Raw genomic sequence first — 27242 nt, 5'->3', positions numbered from 1 at the left:
TGCACGGGTGTAAAACCGGCGTGAAAACCAGGAGAAAGGCCTGTTAGTTCATACAAAACTATAGCAGAAATAAATCTGGAGACGTGTACCTGCAGGGCCGGGTGGTCCAGGGTTACCGGGCAGTCCAATTCCAGGCTCGCCTCTTTCCCCTTTCTGTCCTCTATAACCTACACAGAATAAAGATATGAAAATAAGAGCGTCCTCTTATTATAAACAGTGATGTTCCATGTATCTTGTTGACAGGAAATTATCAGGACAAATGCAACGGGGAAAACACATGCTCACTTCTTTTTCCGAGACTGGTATTTTTTTCTGAGACAGCTCTTATGTTTAAAAGTTCCTTCTGGAAAACATGAGCATTCCTAGCAGTAACTGCTGCATCCTCTCCCGGAGGACTCTCGCTATGTTCACCAGCCGGACCTTTCCCTGAGATTTTAAGTTACCTTCCTGAAGTTCCTCTAATAAAGAACCAAATGCGTATTCTGCTCCAGAGTTACCTGTTTGATGAAGTGATGTAAAGCACCAACCCAAAGGCCATCCGCAGTCTGACCAGCCCTTCTCTCATCGCCCACAAACTGAGCGAGACTTCGCCCTCTCCGCTTTACATAAATCTTTAAGTCTACACTTTTTAGACCGCAAACTGGGAGTCGTATGCTTAGACATTGCCCGTGTGCCAGAGGAGACTCACTCCCCCGCCAGCGTTACACAGCTGCCCTCACGTGGAACGAGGCCTCTTCAGAGCCTGGGCAGCTTCGGGCTCTAGCGTGCAAGGTCTACTTTGACCCAAGTGGCCGTATATTGTTAACAAGGCGTGATTTTTTGTGATACTGTGAATATTTGTGTCCATTTTCGTCACAGGCCATAGCTTTCTCTTTATCTAAATAGCTTCCATCTTCTCAGGTGCTGCAACTCGTGTCCAACCCCCGCTTCTTTTTCCTTAAAATGTTTGTAAAAATTTTTATTAGTTGGAAACACTCTGGCTGCTTTAGAGCAGCGGACTCGTGGCTAACGGTATAACATTTTGCTTAGTATTTCAAGTTAAGAATCCATCTACAAATGTACCTTTTCTGTTTAGACCATGTAATTTATGTAGGACAGGGGATGAAGGCACTTTGAAAAGAACACGTGTGACACCTGCCCCAACCCCTTACTTTAAAAGGGGTTATAAGGAAACCGTCTTCCCTCCCCAACGCCTCAGACACTGGCATGTAAGGTCACATATGTTGAAGATTAATTTGCCAACTTCTGGTCACATTTAGAATTAAATTTGTTCTGCTTCAGGGACCAGTATATTTCCAGTGCCGCGTATGCCATACAATAAACTTCCTCTTGTGAAGAGCTGTAACTCAGTTTGAACTAAAAGAGCAGAGCCACGGCTGACCAGGCAGCATAGTGGTATCAATCCACCTGATGTCTCATGAAGATTAATGGGCACTGGCAGATGGATGGCAAAGGTTGTCTCGTCAGTGTCCTGCAGCCTATGGCAACACTGGTACTTCACAGGAGAATCCAGAAGGAAACTATTGTAAGTGCTGCGGGTACCGATTCAGGGTTGTTACGACAGACACAATGCAGTAGGAACGGTACACAGAGTATTCAAGCTTCCCGTTACACACAAGCTCATTATACGCTTCGGTAGAAAGTCTATTATCTGTTGCAGTCATTCTAGGTTTCAAAACAGAGCATCAATTATCTTACTCTTCCCTCAGCACCCCAACAAGGAAATTACAGCGAGGCAAAAACATTAGAAAATTCATGCAGAGCGACATGCATAATATAACAAAAGGAAATCAACTGTCTAAAAGCTCACAGAGAAACAAACTTAATATTAATCATGCATTCTGGTCACTGAGTTGTGTTAAGCAAAATTGTACAAGGCATATATGCACACAAGCTATAAAGACTCAGAAAAGGGAATATGTAGGTGTTTGTATTCAATTGTGAATCTTGATTTTGCTCTTTAATGACCGCAGTAGTATTTAAAACTACATCAAGTTGGTTTGCTCTGAAAATCTTGTGTAATGCATAGTAGTTGCTACCGTTTGAGAAGCTCAATCATACAACCACAGAATCTATTACATTTCCTATTTATTATATATATATCTATGTTTCTTAATTTACAATAGATAGTTACAGTACATTTCTCACTACAAACCCAGTTAATGGTAATTTTACAAAGCAGCGCTGCCACTAATCATTTGTTTTGCATTTCTTTAGTTACGGGGAAAAGAGAGAAATCACATTTATGATATATCACATTTACAAGCTCCACGATAACCATTGCTGTAGGTATCCGAGACATCATAATCGAAAAGGGACTGAGATAGACTGAAAGATTCTGTAAACATCACTGGAATTCAAGACAATAAAGAAAAAAACCTCCACAACAGGACAAAGAGCAGCCTGCCAATGCAAATATATGATCCAGGGTAGTGTAAACCATTGCTGGCTCTATCTGAATACACATGCAAAGGCGTAGTTCGTACACAGTGGCAGGTAAGTTCTGTTGACACTGAAGTTTAATACAAAAATTCCCAGATATCTTTTCTAAAAATAAGGCTTTATTTAACAGGGTGTAAGCATATCAGTAAACAGGCCTATATGTAAACAATCCGAACAATGTAATGTGTAATTCTGGCAGGAAAATATTTGATTTTTAATGAGGTATATTTTGCTCAGAAGTAGGGCCATGATTACACTTCTAGAGGATAGTATCACCTCCTCTCTGAGCTTAAAGTGACAAACTCAAACACAGTCAAAGGAAAATATGACCATACACATAAATCATATTTTGATTTATTGTTTTTAATGTAAAGGCACATATAAGATGCTGTCTATTTTTACTGGTAGTATTACAACTCTAGTAAGAGGTACCTGCTTAATTCAAAAGGCGACTGCTTTAGCAAAGCCTTTCACTCAGGTTCCAGAAATTTTGTTGCGATTTCTGCAACCCAAAAGTTGTGGTATGTAAACATGTACCCAAGGTGGGTAGTATGGTAAACACTTGGTAGCAGTATGTAGCAAGTATGTGTTCCAATGGATAAGCTTTCATCTGCTCACAGAGGAGTGGTGATAGCTAAAATACAGCTCTCGGTTTGGTGCTCTCCAAAAACATCACGGTCAGATGCATTACTACTGCAACACCCTCAGCTCTACTTGGAAATGACACAAGTTCATGTCTATGAACTTGGAGATAAAGAGTTCTCGCATTTAACCATCTCGAAAAGGTATTCCACCTATATCATGGAGACCCTCTTCCATCCGCATAGATAATGCAGCACCTGAAACTAGCGTGTCAAGAATCTAGAGAAATCTGAGGTTCTTTAAGACAAGTATGAGGCAAGCACATTACCATGACAAGAAACAATGAGACCAAAGTATCCACTGTGTTTTACTGTGCAAATACTCTGCGTTCTTAAAAACAAACAACTGCAAAGCAACAGGAAGGCTGCTAAGAGCAAGCCCTCTCATCCAGCCTCCAGTGCATATTCTGAATTCCTTCTGTGTGTTACAGCCCTCTCAGCTGAGAGGTAGTAACTGAGTTTCAAAACAAAGTAGAACAGGTTAACTTCACCCTCCACAGCAAAGAACAGTTTACAGGAGGTAACGCTGGAAACCAGTGCAGCTATTTTGGAAGAGTGACCGTGCCTGGACAACATCCACTACAATGGGTTCCTGATGTCAGCCAAGCCTTCTAGATGCTCCCACCATGCAAATTAATAATAAGAGATATAAATTTTACAACAGAAATCAGCAATAAAGATAAGGAATTTTGACTATTCATCACATGGTATTTTTCTTCCCTGAGACGTGATGCTTGATGCCTCCAGGCTACCACGAGTTAGGAGAACCTATAAAAAACTCTTAACTTGATAGAAACAGTGAAGTTTAACTATGATGAAACCTTCTTTTCTCTATTGAGGAAAAAATCAATGGACATATTAACATAAAGGATAATATGCATCTCTGGATTGCAAAATTATCCCAAGGTGAATTTGGTCTAATGGACCAAAATTCATTTTCTATTACAGTTTTAAAAATCCAGTTAAGTCAGTAGAATTAATTGAGCTAGATCCTCTAACATATGACAATCTGATTGACTGTTTGCAAATGGATGACATTGTGACAGCTTGTCAATAAAGTCTTGAAATAAACTTCCTGTTTCTCTACGAGACATTAGCATCCTTTAAAATGCATACAGAGTAAACAAGTTCCTCTGCTCCCCCTTAAGCAGATGCTGTACATTTCACTGGTAACATTGCCTCACGGTATCAGCTTGCTGGTGCATATGCCATAGGTTATTTTTTTTAAATGAAGAAAAAAAAAAATCTTCCAATCACTATTATATGAGTGTGTTTAAATACCAATTGCATATTTCATAATTTATCTTGCAATTCTTTGTTGTTTTTTGTTTGCATGCTATATTTTTATTGAGACCACCATATAAGATCAAAATTATTTGTACCTGAACCACTGGGAAGTACCTGAGGTACATTATGAACAACCTTGCTGAAGGCCAGCAGGTAACAATTCTGGACTTCATTAGAAATGAATGACTCTATGCCCAAGAGTCTAGCAATTCCTTAACTACACTTTTTGAAGACCACGTCTACACTTCCAAAAGTTGGTATCTATGTTTTTTGCCTCTGGGACTAACCCCTACCTATTGGTTTGCTGTGCAGAAGGAGGCTCTGGTGGAACCTGGCCAGGCCAGGCCAGACCAGTTCCTGGGGGAACTGGCACCACACTTGAGGCGTACAGAGGGACCCCTGCGAAGCCGCAAGTTAAGCACCTCCTTGGGCACACGGTGACTCCTGCCCTTCCTGCTGGCTGGCTCTAGCAGGCTCTCTGCTCGGCGTGCAGCATCACAGACCGCTCTGGAGGTGTTTGCAGGGGTCCTGTTAATTGCTCTCCAACAGTATCTACTTCTTTTCAGTGGCTGTATGGGACAAGTGACTGTTTCATTCTGCCAGCCCAAATGTATATTACTATACACAGCAAAACCTTGGAGTTGGCAATTTGGGCTACAACCAAGTGAGAATTATAATAAGGAATATCTGGCAGTCAATACCAAGCACCCTCTCCAATGCATATTATGACTTGGGCATACGTGCACACAGCATGCTACCTTGATGGTCTCAGCTACACATGCAGGTAACATGCTTCTTGAAGAAGTCTTGTCCGCTATGTCTTTTATGGCTGAAAATAAACTGGAATACAGAAGGATACTTTTCAATCTGCTCAGAGATTTGAATGTCTCTTTACTGTTGGCACAAAACAATAACACGTATAGGCACAGCTGGGAAAGGCATGAAGGGTATTTGTAAGTGGGCTTCTCTCACGGGACTCTCTCTTACTCAGAGTGTAAAAAGGAGGCAAGACAAATTTTTGGTTTTCTTTCCTTGGAAGTATAATTTCATATATCTTTTGATGTATCAGAGAAGTAAACGCTTCTCACTTAGCTTACCTTTTACTAATCAAAAAAGAGTATTGAGCATATCAGTAAAATAAATGGAAATCCTGCATACATGGGGCACTACTTTTACTTAAGCATAAGGCATGAAAAAGCAGCTTTATTATTTTTCAAGAATAGCTATCATCTTTACTCTTGATGCTCACTAGGCTGGAAATGAAGCCTAGTACAACGTTCCACTTCCCAGAAGCATGTGAGACTATCCACCACATACATCATCATTGAACAATCTGGCACTGACATTGAAGTTGACTGTTTACAGTGATCTGAATATTTAGGTAATGATGAAGTCAGTGTTGTAAGATTCTAAGCCTTTTATTGTTTTCCTTGATCCTTTATTCTTGTTCTTCTCATTCTGAGCTCATCACATTTTTCAAGCTTCTGTCAGGGGTTTGCGCTTATCAATGTTAGTAAGTCTTTATTCTTCTGATAGCTTTAGGATCCACACATCTTCAGCTTTGCTCTCATGTTCTTCATTCCAGTCTGACTTGCTCTGACTCCAGAGCAGACCAAACTAACAAAAGATAATAAAGAACTACCTACAGATAAACTGCAAATTACATATTACCCACCCACAAAATATTATTCATCGATAAATTCTTTTTTCCTTTTATTCTGTTCTCCTCTTCCTTTTAATCTCTGAGAGGCTGACGCTACAGTAGAGCAAGGCTACAATGAGCCTGGATCCCTTGAAGCTAATTTTGCAGTGAAAGACAGTTCAGTGAAACGAGAGTCCTATACTGTCCAAATGCATTGCAATGTACAAATTACCATTTAGGGTCTAGACAAAAGCTGATTACTCTGAAACTGATTTGTGAAAATAGATTACTTCACTGTAAGAAGAATTCATGTGGTAATATTTCAGTTTTCACTGCTTCTTAAAGAATAATATTTGCCTTCAGTTTTTCCTCCCCTGTGTTGTCTCAGGATCAGAGCTGAGAGCACTCAGACTTGGAGATCAAATTTTGTGTCTTAAATAAGATGGTCTCTCACTATGGAACAGGATCTAAATAGTTACATTAGAGTGCTGGCATAGTTTTTCTTCCTTGTTAAAGTACTTTGGAGAAAAAAATAACCGCTACAGGAGTGTAGATATCTGTCAGCTTTAGACATCTGTCAGTAATTAACTTTAGCACTTATTAGAAATAAAATGCACTGATTAGGAGTTTTTAATCAGTAAAATCCACACATTTACTATGGGTTAATATTTAGATCTAGTCTGGAAAACATAAGTACAGTTTTAAAAGTTAATCATTAGGAAGCTACGTAGGTAATCCTGGCTTATTTAATAATCATTAGCACATGTATAAAGATTTCAAGATACAATTCATGGGAACATTTTTTGGAATTCCTACCTTGAATTCCACGCTCTCCTGGTGGCCCTGGCAAACCGTCCTTTCCTGGTGGCCCTGGTAACCCATCTTTTCCTGGGGGCCCTGGTTTTCCATGCGCTTGGGAGGCAAGCATTGCAGCAGGCAGCTTCAGCTGGGATACAAACTGAGCCATCCTTTCTTCATTAACAGAAGACACAAGAAAAAGTGAGTAAGAAATCTGCTAGCAAAATACGGGAAAATAAATAAATCCCAAAACCCCAGCTAAAGTAAGTTTCTGGAAGTAAGGTGTTTAATCCTTCTAAATGTCACGGTATTAAACGCTCCTATAAGTACTGAGGCCTTCAGTTCGAACTTAGACTTATGTCTGAGTCTTTACCCTTTGAAATAATCTGAACGAATTTGTACTAAAGTTTCTGTTACTACTCTCTTTTACTAATGTATTCCAATATTTCAAATGACTTCTGACTCCTGTTCATGGAAGTACTTAAAATACATGAACACAGAATAATCAGTACTTAACACCCTTATGAAGGACTACCTTATGTTTGTAACTCATATTAAGTTGCAAAGGAGAGCTTAAATACTGCAAACAATTCTTGGAATGTGCTGAAACCCTGAAAACAGTTGTGAAAAAACCTGTAAGTGCTCAGCAAACACTATTAATTGCAGAGATTTCAGCATGAACTGTTCATGCTGGTAGAATAAAGTGCACTTGGTAACAATTCAGTGTTCCTTAGAGGTAGATAAAATATGTACTAACCTTGAATGTGTCTCATTTATACCTGATTAAAAAACTTAACTAAGCATTCCACAATTTAGCAGGTATTTACTGTGGTGGAGTTTTAAGATTTAAGAAAAAAATTAGAGTAAAGAGAAGAGTGGGCATCAAACAAAAAATAGGCAAGGTGATAGAAAATAGGCAAAGTGAAACAAAGCCAAAAATAGAAGATCTGTGGGAACGCTAGTGAGGTGTAGAAAATGGAATAGCTATAAAGGCAAAAAACAATATTCCCTGTAGGCAGGACACCTTTTAATACTTTCTTTTTATGAATAGGCTAAATACTTGTTACCATTCTATTTGAATGGGAAAAGCCAACAAACTGCTCTTGAAATACATAGTAGGTTGAACTCCTAAGGGGTAGCAGTGTGGGGAAGGGTGAAAATACACAAAATAATAGCCTTCTTATAAAGTGAAAGACTGCCTGAACAGTTTAAAAAGTCTCAAGCTCTGTATGATTTCGTTTATCCCTAAAAGACAAAAGGTTTTGTATCCACAAATATTAATGACAAAATAGCTAAGCATATTGCAGACATAAGAAACGCATTTTGCAATGGAAGAGAAGCTACTGTTAAGAGGTGTTTGAGCAGAAGCAGCTTGTTTCAGACACCTACCTGAGTCACAGCTTTTCAACCCTGACTAAGAAAACGCTGGGGAAGAAAAATATTTCCTTTTCAGAGTAAGGACACACCTAAGAAAGCTTACATAGAACAAAGGCCTTGGCTGAATCTGGTACTTGCCTAAAACTGTGCCAGAAGACGGTGGTCTGCAAGGGAGCTTTGGAGCTCAGCAGGGATGTCTGCTGAAAATGCACAGCAGTTTAGACCTGCGTGACTGAAAGCTGTCAAGCCTTTCTCTCATTTAGATAGTCAAATCAAGTGGCCAAAATAATTAGATATTTCTGTTGTCTCCACTTCAATAAATCTTCAATGTCTTAATGATAGGTTGTAGATACATATGTATCTGCAATAATATATGACACATAATATATACGTATCTACAGTGAGACATACATATGTTTGCTATTACGATTTGGAGCAAACTACCTTTTAATGCTGATCTTTTACATAAGGAAATAATTTATAATTGTTTGAACATAATTATATTAAGTAGACTTAAACAACAGTTAAACATAGCTACAGCAACAAGGCAGCTGCTAAGTCCAATGTAAGTTAGATGACATGTAAAGAAGTGTATGTAAAGGCTGTAGGGATGTAAAACATTTAGAACAGAATTTAAGATTTACATTTAGTTGTATAATACTTCATTTTCTTACCTTCAAAAACCTTAAGAACCTCTTGTTTGATATATTTTTTTATTTCTTCAAGTGAAACGGTATCACCCTGATGAGGAAAAAAAAAAAAAGGTGATATGTATTAGAAGAAACGCACAGAAGGCACTTTATGATGATACAAAAATAAAAAAATGCTGAAATTAGCATTAAAAATGTAAAGCTTTCACAAAAAATTAAATATTTTAATATATTTGTGTTATTTACTTAACTGCAAAGGCCACTTTATTGCCAATAAATTATAATATAAAGACTACTAATACCATGAAGTGGAAGAGGCACTCCCAACTGCCAAGATGATCAGCATGTTATGTGTATGGAAATTAATTTGCATAAGACAGTAAGGATGTCCAGTGACACCGCTATGCTTTACCTGCCTTTTGCATAGCATTTCCCAACTTCTCACCCCTTCTAGGGACTAACTGCTGTGATGCACAGCCAACTAACTAAAACTGCATCACAGGACCAATAATTTCACTGGAAATTTTTTTTAGAGCTTTACACTATCTGATTGAGGGTAAAAAGAACCTGTAACATGGATGTGTGTCTGCACGCACATGGAGACAAACCAAAATATCTACAACTTACAGGCAGCATCTCATTGCCTTTTTAAATGCTGATTTCCCTTTTATTGAGAATCATTCTTGTCTGCCTCCGTTTCTTTTTCAGTTGCAAAGACTTACACTTAAGCTCTTAAGCTTATGAAAAACTTGAAAATTAACAGTATTGAGTAGCCATATTGATTTGTCAGGAGATAAATAAATAAATAATAAAAGTTTATCCACAGCACATATTTAAAAAAAAATAAAAATAACTGCTTGATCACCTGGGTATATTTTTTCCACCTCTTAACTGAACACTGAAATTATCTCCGAGATATCGTAGTTTTTCTGATACTGTGGTATTACTTGGTTGAATTTCCACTGCTCAGCACATGCTACCTTCACGTCATCTGAATTCACAAGCAACCAAGGAAAACTTGTATTTACTTACTGGAAACCCTGGGGGTCCCGGTGAACCCGGGGGACCTTGATGACCTGGGGATCCTGGATAGCCTCTGTCTCCTGGTGGCCCAATAGGACCCACATCCCCCTTTTCTCCTGATGGGCCAGGTTTCCCTCGTTCACCTTGTGGACCTTTGTCCCCTGGAATACCCTGATCTCCCTGTGTAAAATAAAAGCAGAAAGAAAATCACTGCAGACAGTGGAACAAACTAGGAAAAGTCACCCAAGAATGGTAAAGAGAAAATTCTTCCCTGTTCAGAAATAGATTTTATGAGTCATGTAGGGAAGCTGATTTTACAGTGTAACCCTTGTCTCTGAAAACACAGCAAGTAACATTTTGTTTTCTTACACTTTTAATGTTGAAGTCAATGACAAAAAAATAGCTTGACTCTGTAACCCACTTTTCAAGGACAGAACTTGGGTGCAGAAAGTGTATAGCCGTTATACAAGGATCTAGAAAAGTCAAATACAGCATAGAATTTAGGTGCTCAACCTCTCCCAGGCACAAGGCACCAGGCTTTTTTCTGTAACTTTACCTAGAAGCCTATTATTTTATTTCTGCATGTACACAAAATTTCAATTAATAAAAGAAACAACAAATACACAAATCCATTTAAGTGAATTCCTTGCAAACAAAATAAATTAAAGGTCAATGTTCTGGCCAGCAACAGCTTCCATCATGGCTAAGATTGCATTTAAATTTGGTTTATTTGTGAGGAATTAAATCGTTTAGAGTGATTTAATGTATTAGCTATTACTTCACTGAACTACAGCTGTGGAGCAGAGTGCCACAAGTCAGATGTTCAGATTGTTAATGAACAGCTGGCAGTTCTTAAGGGTCACTGCCTGCCCTTGCTGCATCACTTTAGCTAATGTTAGGCTCCACCGTAAGCAGCAGACAGCACCAAGAATTGACTACATCATTACTAGATAAATCCAGAATCTACATTTATGAGGGGTGAATTAATGGAATTAATTGCATTCTTAATCCACAGCAAGTGCTGGTAAACTGTATTCAGATCTGAAACATCATTGACTGATAAACCAATAAAAGTGTAGTTATATTCTTAAGTCATATTTACATGACATGGAAAGATTGAAAAAGAAAGAAAGAAGGTAAGGATGCAAGTAGGAGGTTGTATAACATTTTTATCACCTATCTGTCCTCCAATCTGTATGATTTCCAGTGAGTTAGAGGTTATTACTGACTATAACTAAGCTTCACTACAGGGACCACTGTAACTTGTGATGTTTTACTGCGTTAACTGAAACCATAATGCATTCCCAATTGGTGTTTAAATTGCCCTCAGTAAGAGTGCAGAGGCTCTGAACTCTGAAAGTCTACCACAAGAAAAAAACCCAAGTGTAAAAATCTGAGACCTCATCATCTCACACCTGTAATTTTAACCTCTGTGGTGGGCTGACCTTGGCTGCCTGCCAGGTACCCACCCAGCCGCTCTCTCACTCCCCCGCCTCAAGAAGACGGGGGGAGAAAATGAGTCGAAAAGCTTGTGAGTCAAGATAAGGACAGGGAGATCACTCACTGATTACTGTCAGGGGAAAACAGACTGAACTTGGGGAAGATTAATTTAATTTATTGCAAATTAATAACAGAGCAGGATAGTGAAAACTTCCCCTTGACCCACCCCCTTTCTTCCCAGGCTCAACTTCACTCCTGACTCTTTGACCTCCTCCCCGCCGGGAGGTGCAGGGGGATGGGGAATGGGGGTTGCAGTCAGTCCTTAACACTTTGTCTCTGCTGCTCCTTCCTTCCCACATTCTTCTCCTGCTCCAGCGCGGGGTCCTTCCCATGGGATACAGTCCTTCATGAACTACTCCAGCGTGGGTCCTTTCCACAGGCTGCCGTTCTTCAGGAATGGACTGCTCCAGTGTGGGTCCCCCATGGGACATAGTTCCTGCCTGAAAACTTGCTCCTGTGTGGGCTCCTTTCCACGGGCCGCAGGTCCTGCCAGGAGTCTGCTCCAGTGTGGGAACTCCATAGGCTGCAGCTTCCTTCAGGGCACATCCACCTGCTCCAGCATGGGGTCCTCCATGAGCTGCAGGTGATATCTGCTCCACCGTGATCCTCCATGGACTGCAGGGGGACAGCCTGCTTCACCATGATCTTCTCCACAGGCTGCAGGGGGATCTCTGCTCTGGCACCTGGACCGCCTCCTCCCCTCCTTCTGCACTGACCTTGGTGTCTGCAGAGTTGTTTCTCTCACATATTCTCACTCCTCTCTCCCAGCTGTTGCACAGCATTTTCCACCCTTTCTATCACACAGGCAGTACCAATGTCACTCATGGGCTCAGCTTTGGCCAGCAGCAGGTCTGTCTTGGAGCCGGCTGGAATTGTCTCTGTCCAATGTGGGGGCAGCTCCTGGTGTCTTCTCACAGACACCACCCCTGCAGCCACCCTTTTACCAAAACCTGGCCCCATAAACCCAATACAACCTGTCAAACTGCTAACACGATCACATAGTCAGGGAAGTCAGTGTGATGTGGAAACAATCTCAGTGTGATTACGTTTACTCTGTTTCTCTTAAAAGACCTATCCTGCCAACGCTGCAGACATCTGATTTCCAGTTTTAGTTTCTGGGCATGAATACTTCGGGCAAAACTCTAAATATGCAGCATATGAATGATTTTCAACAAACACACAGCTAATTTAGCTATTCAGTAGAAAAAAGACAAGATATGATGTGATACACAAAAGACACCTGTAACCCTTGTCAAAGATTCTAAAATTTTCAACAGTTGATGGGAGCAGGAAAGGGAGCGTATGTGCATTGGGGGAACTGGAAGAGTAATGTTCTGATGGAAGAGGCATACCTTTTCAGGCTTCTATAAATTTAAGATTTATAGGAAGAAGTGTTCTGTCCTGCATACAACTATTGTATCGGATGTGTATTGCAACACCTTGAGAAACTCAGGGCAGAGGAAGGATTCTGACTGAGAAGCAGAACTTTTGTAGGGAGGAGGCTCTTTCCTGGCCTTAACAAAGTTTTTGCATCCAACCTCCATCTCCTACTTTACTCATAGCAACCTGAAACATTGTAAAATTGAAGAACAACCCCTGTTCTACCATATGCTATTGCAAAACTTTGAAGAGGTATAGCCTTTAATATAATTTTTAGTTTAGTTACTTTTTTTGAGATTGAAACCAGTACAGGGAGCCACTGGACATACCATTTTGTCTGGTAGTGCTTTCAAATGAGACCACACACACATGCGTGCACCCACATATATAAAAGAAGCTGCCTGAAGATTACTATACGTACAAGAAGCCTTCATTAAAAATTTATTTAAGGCATAAATATACATATATAATTTCTCAGGTTTATAACCCTGCAGAGTAGGTATGGATAGCTATTCTATCAAAAATAAAGAAAAATGCAGGTTTCTCTAAGACCATGGTGCTATGGCAGTGTGAAGCTGATCCTGGAACTGCTTTTCTTCTAAACGATTCCCATTTTACAGGCTGCCAATGCGTAGGAGGCAGATCAAATACTACAGCCACTTTTCAAACAAGCATTTTCTTAACTGCCTCCAGTGTTTTCTTTGTGTTTGGAAGAAGCTCCTCGTAAAAATTCGTAAAACTAGGTCACATCTTTCTCCAGATTCCTCTTCAAACTCTCCTTCACTATGAATTGTACAAAAAACAGGGTAGGACATTTGCGTTTTGCGATCTCTCCCTACAGTGCTGATTTATTCAGTCCTCCTCCTTTCTAGTGTTCTCCCATGTCTTGCATTTAATCTTGTACTAAATTCTGTGCAGAAGGAGCTAATGTTTTGCCTGGCTTTCTACATGCTCTAGTCCAGCAGGCTCCTGGTTTGCAATGAAGGTATGCAGATAACAGCAATAAATGAGCCAGCCACCAGTACTTTAATCTGTTGTTGAAATGACTTGAAAGGAGTATTTCTGATTGGTATAAACCATGTGTTTTCAACTGGTTTGTCACGTGGTTTATGAAGTAGTAATAACAGCAGTGTTTAGTCACCCAAAGGATGTATAAGATTATTTCAGCCCAGGTGACTTCTTCCTTCTTAAAACAGATTCTACAAGGATATACTTATATTAGACATGAAAACCTCAAGAGTTTATTCTGTCCTTTCAATTTTGATGCTTCTCTTTTCTGTAATTGCAACAGCTGGTCTCAAACTGAAGGAGTACGCTATACCGCAGTAATAATAATGGCTGCAAGAAAACCTTGACTTTGTGTTATTTGCTGTAATCATTGCAATCTCTCTCTCAGATGCAGGTCTGTAATACCTGATCCAGAGGAAAAAAACCAAAATCAACTCCAACTCCCCACTGATCTCTGATCTGAGATGCAGACTTCTGCTGTGTATTTCGCTGTTATTTCTTAGGAAGATCTGCCCTTGTTTTCAAAAAACCTTTTCTTTTCCTGCAGAATTGTAAGGAACAACTGACAGCTTTCTGAAAACTGTATTCAGATGCTGCATTGGGCATATTTATAACTTTCCTGTTATAAAAGGTTGTGAGAGATTTTGATTATCAGTTGAGACAAAAATACTTCTGGAAATTGATTTATTTTTAAGAGGTACTTATATTTTTTATATATATATGTGTGTGTGTGTGTATATATATATATTTATTTATTTTACCCTGTACAAAGAGCACTAGATCGTGACATGTTTGCCAGTGATCCCAGAAGCGAGAGCAGATTCAGGCATCTGTGACCTCTCTGAGAGCAAGCATATATCCATATTTACATCTACAGCTACCTGTATATGTGTGTATGTATGTACTCTGTCACCAGTGAGACTGGAATTAATACACCCTCTTCTCTTACCCTGAAGCTTCCCAAGTTTCACTCTGATGAAGCAAGCTAAGGCTGTGTCTCTGTCTCTCACAGACTTTTTCAACATCCTCCTCCCTGTCAGTATGTTTCAAGGTCATGCACTTAGAGGTCCAGCCTCCTCTTCTGCTTGTACGTGTACAGTACTATTTGCAGGGCATTCAGATAGGTTGACACTAAGAAGGTCAAGGCTGAGCAGGGTAATGCAGTACCACAGTAAGTGGTACAGTAAGAAGAATAATTTTATTTGTGTCCTTAAAGGCAGAAACAGAACACTGCAAACTATTAATTTTTGTAAGGGACAATTATTGTAATAATGGTTAAAACCTCACGTCTCCTCAGTCTCATAAAGCAGTATTTCCTTTTCCACATTACACAGGGAGGTGCTTTTCTGATTCATCAAATAAATGTGGTTATCAATTGGATTAGGATATCAGGGCTTTAGCTATGTTATAACAGGAGCAGAATATGCGCTAGGATTTTCTTTGCTCTAGCAAAATAAAGATCATCTCTCACCTCCCGTAATGATTCCTGTCCACCATGATGTTGTTACCATGAACAGAACTGTCTAAACATTTTGGGAAGCAGTAAGGTATTGCATTGGCATTCCTGCTGCCTAAGTGTTAACGAGCTTGTTTTACATAAAACATGATGTATCACCACAGGACTAGCTACTTTCTAATTTCTAACCTATTGATCAATTTACACTGACCAGGCCAACTGTGTTAGAAAGTCTATAAAATGTGTTTTTCCTCTAAATGCAGAAGCAATTCAATTCTAGTTCCTTAAAGTGGTATCTAGGACTAAACCTCTTAGTTGTCTAAGAGACTGCTTGAAGTTCACAGAGAATTAATTTCTTGGTTTTGCCTGTAAAATATCCACTGATGAGGTGCTTAGGTGCTGACAAAAGAAAAAAAGCTGTTAAAACAAGGGACTTACACGTTCTCCTTTGGGTCCTCTGTCTCCTGGTCTCCCCACAGCACCCTGAAAAAATGTTTTTGAAAAAAGATAAACATATCACTTAAAGGCTTTTTTGCATATTCATCTGTTAGCAGAACTGAAAGCAACTGCCTAGGATTAACAGCTATGGCATCTGTGGAGAATAAAATACACTAGTATGCAAAAGCATGTTTTCCTACCGGAGGACCTGGCAATCCATCTTTTCCATTGATTCCCTATTAAAAACAAAACAAAACAAAACAATTTTTAAATAAATATGCTTATGTATATGCATTTTAAAAATATAAAGGGTAAAGCTCAATGTTTAGTGCTGGTATCAGTACATATTCTGAAGCTGCAGAGGCAGCAGTTTGTGTGGTTACACATAGAAATACTCATAAATAGTCTTGAGATGTGAAATAACAGAGCTCAGGGTGATACAGAACTGCAAGCACATTAAATTTGAGCTGAGAGCAGAGCAAAAAAAATCTCTGGACCTGTACATGCACTTTTCCAGTCCCAGCTAGTCATTATACAACCATAGAAGAGACTTCTCTTATTCTAGATATTAGCCCTGATGCCCTATTACCCTTTTGCTGTTACAGAGATTATGCCTTAATAGGCCAGATCCATTCTTTGGTCCTTAGGACTCGTGGCACGGCACAGTTTCAGCCTCCTGGGCTAAACGTATTTCCTTCCCAAATCTTTTGGGTGGTCTCATTTGTATCACCTGCTGGAAACAGTCTCAGGCCCATGTTATCCCCCAACTGGAATGTGGCATTATCCAAGAGTCCTAGTTGGCATGGGCCAAAATAATGTCAGAGAGCATGTTAACAATTGCACAATGCCAGATAATTGCAAGAGAAATGCTCTGGCACTGTTTAATTTACTAGGATATACATGGATCTGCATATGCCGCCAACTTGCTGCTATTTCACTGAGTGAGAAAGACAGACTTGCATGAGCAAAGACATCAGGAATATTTCCTTCTCTTTCATACTGCAAAGTGGAGTTTTGCACAGATTAGGCACTTGGGCCAATTTGCTGCTGAAGTTACAGAAATTGTCTTTTCTTTCAAGACAGAAGTGTAATGTGGAGACATGCTGACAAACTGAAACAGTCTGCTTCTCATGCTTGTCCCCAAAACACCAAGCTTCGGGGGAGATAATGAGTTCTGCGCTATCCTAGCTGAACCACTTCTAGAATATAAACCAGGTCGTTTCAAACCAGCTCAGACAGTGCTGACTACGCTACTGTCACACTTTTACTAAATAGAGAGGTCAGATTAGACATATCCTAAGTGAACAGTAAATGCTTCAGCTGCAGTGTTGCATCACCTGTATACAGAAGAGTTACAAAGTTTATTCAGAGTCATGAAACACACACTTCCCTATCTAAACTGAAACCGAGAATGCGTTTTGTCACCCCATCCTTTATAGACTGTGTTGAGTGTCTGGGTTAATATTCTCCTTCTGAAAAAATACGAGAGGATCCTTTATGTCAACAGGATCCAAAGAACCCTCATAAGACCTTTAAAGGCAACAGCTCAGTAACACTAAGACATCACGATACCAGGAATTCTTGACTGGATGATTAATATTGAGCACTGTAGCTCTAAGTGTTCTTCAGATGTTACCTAGCCTAACACAAAGCAGGATGTAATCTCATTTCTTTTGTAACTTCTGATAAACTAAGACACATCCTTTTGTAATGAACATATATATTCAGTATAAAATGGCTTACTGGTTTTCCTTGTGGCCCTTCTGGCCCGGGGAAGCCTATATCTCCTATAGGTCCTCTTTCACCCTAAGAAAGCAGAAAACACACATACAAATCTGCATGTAAAATATTGCATTCGGTGTTTGAAATATTTGTGTATTATCATAAAAGTCCAGACTCAAATCTGTACTTACAGGCTCCCCTGGCATTCCTGGGGACCCGGGAGATCCTGGCTTTCCCTGCAAAAAGAGAATATCACAAATTCAAATTGCTAGGAAGCAAAAAATAATTTCTTTAAGTAAAAAAAAAAGAGAGGATATATATTTGAGTGAAATATTCATGTTACTGTTCATTAAATACTTTAAGAGAGGAAAAAGAAATATTTTACCAGATTTAATATTTGTGCCATGTTAATCTGGCTCTTGTGTCCAACATAACTCAATCACTTGGTCTTTTTTACCCTTTCTGAATACTGAGATAATGTTTTGATGAAATTTTCTTTTACAACACCATGATTTCCTTCTTGAGAAGTCATAGTCAGATCAAAGTTTATCATTGTATATGTGAAATCAAGATTTTTTCCTTCAGGTACTTCCTAGCCCTGATTTTTTTAAAAGTGAGTTTATTACTGACTTAACGCCTTTTGCAAATTTTCTTCATGCTCTTTTTCGGCCACTTTTATTGTCATTTTATGTTCAGCCTGCCAGAACTCACAATCCTTTCTCATCTCATCATTTAGATGGTGATTTTAAATGTCTTTTATTTTTTTAAATGATGCTTTGCTTTTAACAACCTATCTGGTTCAGCCCCAGACAAGAATCTATTACGCTGAATCTACGTTTCCTGGAAATATCCTTAGACCAGATCCTCAGCTGACTTGTACAAGTGAGGGATCTAACACATCAATGCCAGTGACAACTTCAGGAACAACAGGACTGAGGATTCGTGCTGAGGAAATGGGCACTGGTGGCAATTCTTGCAGAATCTCAGTCCAAGCTTCCCTGATAATCCTGCTCAGCGAAAAGCCAAAGCTAAAATGAGAGGTTTATACTCCCAAATGGGAAAAAGGTCCACTATTCAATCTAGGGAATAACGCCAGGCAAGGAGGACAAATTCTCTTCCAGTAAGGTACGTGGATATATTTCAAAAACTCTTCCTAGACTACTAAAAGTATTGTCTCTCATACGTCTATTAATTTGTTAATTAAAACTGCTTAGCGTAAAATGATAAAGCAAATAATTTATTTCAGTCGATTTTATTAGAATTAAATGTAATCAACAGAATGCAACTCCATCAGGGATGAAGGCAACTCATTAAATATTTCATATCCAGCTAAAACAGAGAGCAACAAGAATAAGACCTGGAACATATCCAGTGGGAAATACACAAGGAATGACCAATTGTGATCATCCTAACTGGCTACTGCATTATTGATTCACAGCGTGAAATACATTTCAGAGCAACAAACTTTGAAACTCTTACATGAGCTATAAAAGTCAGAGAAATACTTCTCTTTTCCCCTTAAATGTGCTATTTTACCTTCTTTTAGGAGAACTTAACTAAATTAAGCTATTTAAGCTGATGTTCTCTCTTGGAACTAACAGTAAATAGACTAAATCAGTGGCTAATGGAAACAGGAGTGCATAGACACAAACTTCTCTTTATTTCACAAAACACATATTTATTATTTAAGAACAGCTCCTGAATGGATTGGTAGCTGCCCAAATTTAATAATAAATGTATTTGCATATAAATAACTCCATATTGCTTCCTGAAATATGGATAAACTTTTTTATTAAACTGTGAATGCAATCTAAAGAAAAGTTGTCTTCATTTCCTTTAGGAACACAAACGAATAATTATAATTTCAATTTATCATTAGTTACATTTACTTTCACCTACAACAAAGTTTCTGGATGACTTTCAGAAACTTCTCTGAATACCACATGTAAACAGCTGACAAAGCATTCGCCTAAAGCAAATGTTTGATCAACCTGATATGCAGATCCTTGTGGATTGCAATAACTAACGTTCATAATTTTTCTTTGTGATAGAAAGATGCTTAGAAATTTGTGCATGCCCAGGACACAGAAAATGTCTTTATCTATATTGAACTGAGGCAATGAGAAGAATCTCATATGCTTTCTTAACTAAGTATATGCAGCTTCAAATTCCAGCTTTATCATGTATTCACACCATTCCCTCCTGTCATTTTAATAATAATATGAACCCTCAGTGGTATTAAAACTCTAATCTCTTTAGGAAAAACACATAATTTTCATGCCTGCCTATACAGCATTAGCAAAGCGCTGGTGTTCCACAAACAGTGATCAAGATCACTGTTCAGCACCTTGCTTGACCTGTTTTTCAGCTTCTAACAAACTGAGTTTTCTTTAATGAATATACGTACCGGTGTCCCTGCTACTCCTGGCGTGCCAGCTGCTCCACGGTCACCCTGAAGAAAAGATAAATCTATACTTAAATGGTAACACTCAAACCAGAAGTTTGTTTGTGGATTCCCATTAAAACCTGAGGAAGGATTATTCAGTGAACTGAAAATGAGGACAAGAGTCAGGCTCTGCTAAATGCTAATATTTAGCTCTGCCACTGACTCATTTTACCAACTTGAGCAAGTAACTTAAATCCTTTGTTTAGGTTGTCTTGTATAATATAATTTCCATGCTACCCCTTATACTCTGCTTGAGGCCTTCCTTGAAAAGGGATGGAAAGTCCCTGACTTATCTGTAGTTTTCCAAATAATTATCATTTGTGGTCATGACAATGACCAAAATTCACATAGAGTAATTCGCTATCATATCAACATCCCCATATTTAAGATGTATCTTTCAAAGAAGTTTTCACCTTCCTGCTACCCAGTCATCCATTTGCCGCAAGTCAGCATCCTCGATTTGCTTGTGCCATGGCCCTTTCAGGGCAAAGTTTCTCCTTTTAGCATACGGTCACGTTCATCTGTGCTTTAAGCTAAGTCAATGGCTTTTGTGCTGAAGCTGATGACTTATGGGCACAAATTCATCCTTCTCTCTTGAGAGGACTATAACCCAAAGCAGACAGATGGAGCTCACCAGTGGTAAAACTTGATGAGATTTGCCCTAACCCACTGCTGACATGTCTGTAACATTACACTCTGCTAGTATAACGTTGGTTAAAAATGTAAGAAAAAAACCCAGGCTCCTAGATTCTATAATCGTGTCAGAAAAGCCCTGGCACAGTTAAAGCCATACTAACAGGAGAATATTTCTGTGAGATGAGTTTATGTTACCTAGAGTTGTTCTGCAAAAGCTCTACCAACATAGCTACGGCCACGTTCTGTTGTGCCGAACAGGAGATGCTGGGATTTCTGGTTTCTGTTCTTACACCTAATGCTGATTTGTCTCATTCTCATAATTTTTGTTTCGGTTGCGCAATGATAATGCTGGTAATTAGAACCACTTAACTCCATTATGCAAAGTGTAGACGGATGACAAGTTAAAGGTCTGACCTTGTGTCTGGAGGGAGAAGCTTGCTTACAGGCCACAGTTCAACCTCTCTTGCTCTGGAGGCTAAGAGAAGTCCCTTAGTGCAAGGTCACCCCTCCGTGAGGAACACAACACGCACCTCAGGAACACCTGAGCACCGAGTATCTGTAGCAGGGCATATTGGCTGGAGCACGGCACTCTGTCCCTGTGGTTATTCTGGACCCAGAACTTGTATCGTGGTGTTCTCCCTATATGCTGGCTATGACAGTGAAGCTAGAAATTTCTAATACTTCCCCTGCAACTTTTTTTCTTTTAAGGGTTATTCTGGTCCTTTCAGCAATGTGATTTGCAGCACAGCTGCACAAACCACTGTGTTAGCACAGCTGAGGGAAGGGACATTCTACCCCGAGGACACAAAGTTCTTAAGGCAGTTAATGAAATTACCATGAAATTGAAGCCAACATTGTCTGTGGAAGATGGCATTCTACTACACATAGGTACCTAACAGCTCTAAATTAAAAACCAGCATGCACTATACTGTTGGGACTGGCAGGCAGACTCTGGGGATACTGTTCATTTATGTGCACCAGAAATGTGGAATTTTGGCCAAGTTTAGTTAAGGAAAGGATATTTTTACTTTGGGAAAGGGCCAAACACTCACTTAGCTTGTTTATACGACCTGCTCCATTGCTTATTCCCTTTATTTAATTCTTGTCCCCACTTTGTCTCAGTTAAACCTGTAATATCTCCCTGTGTTTGTTCATTTTGAAATCAGACTAGTCTTTAATTGCTTGTAAATTGTAGTCTTCCAGAGCAAGAATCATCTCGTAATTTAAACATCTAGTATAGACACCTACCTTAGATCTCGTCACTCCCCTCTCTCTGCACAAGTAGGAGTAATGCACAGTGATATTGAGAAACTTTTCATTTACATTGCTTTTTGATGAAAATAAGTTTCAGTAAACTATTTTTGTATGAAGTCATTGAATGACATGTAATTCAAAAAGCTGAATAAATATTCCATTAAAAAAAATTACTCTGTTTTTCTTCTTAAATTTAGAAGATATGGGCAAAATCAAACTGTTTTCACTCTCAGAAAACAAATTTACAGATTTTTTAATTTCTTCACTGAATTTTTTGTACTTTGCCATATTTAGAAATGAATACCAAAATCTTGAAGTTTTTAGCATTTCATGACAAGCTTTTGTCTAAATTCATATCAACCTCCACAACCAGTAAGTGAAAGGCTTAAACATGCCACCAGCTGAAGGAAAGGATAATTTCCTAGCACTAGAATGCAGACTTGATCTACAGCAAGGAGCTGGAGAATATGATATGGTTCGGGATGTGCTACGGTGGCATCATACATGCAGTATGGAGTGCAAGAAAAGCAAAACAGAAACAAGGGGCCTTTTTTAGAATAATGAGCAACAATCCGAGAAAAGAGATTTTTGCTCACTTTGGAGAAGGATGCAATACAACAGGAACTGCAGGGAATCAGTCTCTCCCTCTATTTCTACTCTATTCTATATTTTTACACTCATCTGAAATCGTATCTTTTTTTGTATGGAAGTCTTGCATGCACTAGGTCTAGACTAATTCAGGTACAAACTTCTCTTCAGATCTGTAGCTATGCCATAAGTCTTAGAACAAGACAGACAGACTGTAAGCACAAGATGATATTCAATACAGAACAAGAACTAGTGATCATACTTAGGAACATGTTAATAGTATAAATATTATAATTCATTATAGATAGTATATACTATACATAATATAGTATATAGTAGTAGTCTATCAAGTTAAGGAAACAAAATATTACAAGACCTCCTACACACAATTTTCCATTTGCAGAAAATGAAATTTTATGTTGGAAATTATGTTCATAATTATATGAACAAATTAAATTGTATATCATTTAGATCCACAGGAAAGCAAAAAAAGGAAATACAGATAAGTATGCAAATATTTTTTCACACAGAAACATTAACTTACACAAAAAAAATTTCAAACAAGGTTTCAGAAAACATTTAGCTGCAGATAGTTGCCACTAAGAAGCCATGACTTCTTTTTAAGAGTCCTACCTTTTCCCCTGGGAGTCCTTCCAGTCCTGGTAATCCCATTGGTCCTGGGTCTCCCTGATTTTTTTTTTTTTTAAATTAAAAAGGATCGCATACATTAGAATTTCTGTACTCTACATGAGAAATGTTGAGCAGCAAGCAACAGCAGATTATTTAACTTGAGATCAATAAAACAGCTAACCGGTTATTAGGTGAACAGATTTTGTTATGCCCTGTTTTAGTGATCTGCGAATTAAGCTTTTCCCAGACGCACTGCGTGAATATTTGGATCAACAGTTTTAATTTTGATGAAGAATGTAATCCAGAAGATTCCCCTGCAGTGTTCTTGCAAGCCAAGGTCAGCTCTAAAGCACCTCCAGGTGGTAGAGCCCCAGCGTGGAAGCATACACTGTCAACCAGAGAACCAACCTCCAAGCAATTCTGTGCTCTGTTCCCTAGACAAAACTCACTCTGCGGCAAGGGCCACGCAGACTAGGTCCCTGTGTAGGTCTTCAAGTTTTGAAAGAAAACCAGAAACATGCTCCACTGGAGAAATAACTTTAACACGTACAGTGGGGAGGCCCTTCTAATTCTTTTTCTTTTTTTAAAGAGAATCAGTAATTTACCACCAGCCAACAATTCCAGTATTTCAGCAATTCTCAGTTACATCAAAAGCCACAGCAAATTTCCGCCTGGATTTCACGAAGTCTCTGGCAGATGTCACTTTCCACACCTAAACTCTGGGAGATCATGCTTCCTGAGTAGGAAATGGATGTACAGAAAGTACAGAAAGATGTATTCAGCTTCTGGGCATTATGATGAAACCAAAAAAAGAGGCTTTGTGACTTTTTTTGAAAATAGATTAATCAACTCCTTAGGAAACTATCTCACAACTCCATGTTTCGCTGTGAGTGCTGAGCAGTTCTGTTTTGGGTTTCTTATTGTCCTTGAGGAGCACAGTTATCACATTGGTTCACAGAATAAAGTTTAGTTTTTCATGTAGCTGGCCTCCATTAACACTTGGCAAGGAATCAAACATGATCCCAGGCCCTGCACAGGTTGGCTGAGTGGAGATTATGCACCTTCACGCCAGATGAAATCCTAGCCAGCTCTTAAAAATGTTACCTTCTCATACCACTTTGGTCTTGGCTGGGTTACTCTGAGCCAGCTGCACTCAATTCTGCTGCTATTTTTGTGTAGATACTGTGCCTGCACTGGTAGGAAAAAAGGTACAACTAAATGGTACTGCCATGCTGCTTTCCTGAGTAGAGACATTTCTCAATAGTTTCACACTGATACTGAAGAGAAAGACTCCATGATATGGACCCAAGTCAGAAGACAAGAACCCTTCAATAGGAGAAGACACTCATCATCATCTTCCAAATACTGTGGCCTGATGTGTTCAGACAAGGCCAGTCTCTAGTGACATTTAAACAGTCTATGTGTTGTGCTCTGACCTGATTCTTTACTACCAGGCACCTAAGATGTTGGCTGAACCATCTCCTTATTTATTTTGCCCAAGACTAACAATTCGAAGACCGGACAGCAGCTGGAGAGGTCAAGTGTCAGCTTCTTGGTGATTTAATGAATTCCTGAATGTGTTAAGGAACTCTGTGTATTTCTCTGAAGTAGTAATTTGTTTCATTAGTAGCAGACATAGCTGTTCTTTACTTTGCTGGAAAAAACGTGATTTTGTTTCAAAAATGATCTCCAATGTTTTTCAGGGTTTCCTGATCTTTATCAAGTAGACAAGTCACCAGCAGGTGGTGGGGAATGCACTCTGACTGGGCACAATTTTCTTTCCTAACTAGCTCAGCTTTTACTGCTTTTATCAGCAAATTCTTCTCATCAATTTCCATTAGCTGACTCATGGTACTCATCCTGATTCAGTCACGCTGCCTGAAGTTCGAAAGAGGTCTGCTGGACACAGTTCTACCACACTGACTATGAGGGAGCAGTACCTGTTTTGCTGCCTTGCAGTGTTACAGTGCTGTAACTATCATTACGCAGTTATGTGATGTTCCTTAGACTTGAAAAAGAAGTACACGAATGTATTGAAATTTTAACTGCTGTGGAAGCACCTATCCAATTTTTAAAACAATATCTATTTAAAATGACATTTGATGCTACCATACTATGACCAATACTCAAATTTTACTATTATCTTTTGGGTATTTTCACTGACGTCCAGTCATCAAGACACAATACCTATAAGTTTCAACTTTGCCACCTTCAAGGCTAGGAACTGTAGAGACAAATCGCAAGCTAATGACAAATACAGTTTCTCTATTATTCAGTTATTCAATTCAGTGCAAATTACATCCTATGTCAAGGACTTTGGGAAAAATGTACACCCAGTCAGGATTTGGATCTACATTCTGCTAGCAGCTAGCCCTATGCAACTGCTCAAGATTCTTCCACTAGTTGTCCTTCCCCTCCTCATAATTTTTAAAGAAAGATCATGTGAAAAGGACATAACGCAATGCTTAAAGGAAAAAAAAATTAAAAAGTTAAATAGATCTGCTTTTGAATGTCAAACTGCATAGTTGAAAAGTATAGTGGCTCCCATGATCATCATCATCTTGCTCACCAGAAGCAATGTGATCATACTGTAACTGACCGTCATGCCATTTCCAAGGAAAACATCAACTTCTAGTTGTTACTAGCTAGCATGATGTAGCATGCTGTCCTTTCACCCTTATCACTTTCGAATTTAATGTTGAGAGCAATCTAATAGCTCTTAAGGTATTTTCTACCTTTATTTCATATTCTCTGTTCTTAGATATATCCAGGGACAGCTCAGCAGAGATGAATCCACAAGCAGTTAATACCATGTTCAGTCATTCATCATATTATCACTTAGAACTGTTTACCAGAAACTGCAAAATTCGCAAGCCTGGCAATTAAAAAGGCTTTTTCAGATGTACTGATTCTGCAGGAGGTAAGCTACCTGCTAAAGAATGTTAATAGACTCTCCCACCCTTGTGAGTAGGATCATATGTTGAACTACTTGAGGAATTCTCTATCATGACCAAAAAATACATACATACCACTGTGCCTGGATCTCCTTTTGGACCCTGCAAAGAAATGAAGAAGTGGAAACACATTTAAAAAAGAACAGGTACACAACACGATGATTTTTTTTTGGTATTACTGCATTATGTGTATACTTTGCTAATGCAGTGCATTTAGAATCAGTATTAAGTCCAGCCCTCTCAGCTGATTAATTTAGTATAAAATCTTAGTAATATTTGGTTTTTGTTTTGCCGTTCCAGAATACAGACAAAGACAGCTCTGTGGTCTGGTGTGAGCCTGTGACTACAAATGGCACATAATGTAAGGATAAAGCCCTCACTGATGGCTACAACATTTTTCTGTTGTTACCAAAATGACAATCATCTTAAAACAGTAGAACTTGCCTATGATGCTAACAAGAAGGAGGACCTAAATAAGTGCACAGCATCTTTAGCTCCACAGAACAAAAGCAACAGTGTCCAGCTGCAAGGCGGTGCATCTGCACTCTAGCATAGAAGACACCAGCCCTGTACTACTGCCACAATATAATTCTTGGTTTTACACATTTTTCTGCACTGTAGCTATACGCAGTGAATCACTGACAGAACTGAGATCAGAATTCATGAGCTTCTCATTTCTGCCACCAAATTTAACCAGTCCAAAACTATGCCATCGCTAACTATAAATACTGTATTACACATATTAAGATATTAGGATACTTTCACTAAAGACTCCAATACCAAATTATGTACCATTTTTGCAGCCTTTACTTGCTAGGGTGAAATACTTAAATCAAAATAAACTACTCTACAAAATGGGCTAAAATGCTTGATAAACACATAAAATCACATACTTCATTTATTACATACTAATCATAGCCTTATTTTTTCTGTCTTTCACATATAAAATTAAATTCCATGCCACTTACCAAACGGCATGCAACTTGCCACTTACCAAACGGCATGCAACTAACCAACCCCTCTGTTACTATGTTAATTAAGTATTAGAAATTACGTTTCTGTTAATACTTACCGGAGGTCCTGGTGGACCTGGATAACTAGCAACACTCACACCTCCCTGTAACAGCAAGTTTAAAAGTTGAGTTGGGCCAAAATTATGTGTTGATTGAAAAAAAAAATTAACATTAAAGAGAAATACCTGGAGTTTATATAAGCTGCTCATTCCATTTCTCTCATTGTAAGGCATACCCTTTAAAACATAAACACCAAGTAAGTGTCACAACTATGAATTATAAAGGCAGAACTCTTGCCCTGTTCAAGCCCCATAGCTCAGCAAAGCTGTGGTATCGTTTTTGTTCTTGATTAATTTT

At 38.9% G+C, this 27242-nt stretch overlaps 1 protein-coding gene across 10 annotated transcripts in view; it reads right to left on the bottom strand.

Moving 5' to 3' along the window:
* COL19A1 (collagen type XIX alpha 1 chain) overlaps positions 1-27242 on the bottom strand; it is a 212202-nt gene that overhangs the window by 4168 nt on the left and 180792 nt on the right. For 9 of the 10 annotated variants that reach the window (XM_075498152.1, XM_075498155.1, XM_075498156.1 and 6 more), the window contains 13 exons: positions 27071-27121; positions 26945-26989; positions 25948-25974; positions 22922-22975; positions 19772-19816; positions 17556-17600; positions 17386-17448; positions 15843-15878; positions 15643-15687; positions 9870-10040; positions 8862-8928; positions 6829-6984; positions 90-167 (listed from right to left, as the gene is read on the bottom strand). In XM_075498152.1, coding sequence (XP_075354267.1) covers positions 90-167; positions 6829-6984; positions 8862-8928; positions 9870-10040; positions 15643-15687; positions 15843-15878; positions 17386-17448; positions 17556-17600; positions 19772-19816; positions 22922-22975; positions 25948-25974; positions 26945-26989; positions 27071-27121 — 883 coding nt within the window. Of the gene's footprint in view, positions 1-89; positions 168-2141; positions 5988-6828; positions 6985-8861; positions 8929-9869; positions 10041-15642; positions 15688-15842; positions 15879-17385; positions 17449-17555; positions 17601-19771; positions 19817-22921; positions 22976-25947; positions 25975-26944; positions 26990-27070; positions 27122-27242 lie in introns of those variants that run through there. The other variant, XM_075498157.1, reaches the window with a different exon arrangement.

The sequence above is a fragment of the Mycteria americana genome, chromosome 3 (assembly GCF_035582795.1).
Source record: "Mycteria americana isolate JAX WOST 10 ecotype Jacksonville Zoo and Gardens chromosome 3, USCA_MyAme_1.0, whole genome shotgun sequence".
Classification (NCBI taxonomy): domain Eukaryota; kingdom Metazoa; phylum Chordata; class Aves; order Ciconiiformes; family Ciconiidae; genus Mycteria; species Mycteria americana.
The sequence above is the reverse complement of the archived record's forward strand: the minus strand, read 5'-3'. Positions and strand labels throughout refer to the sequence as shown.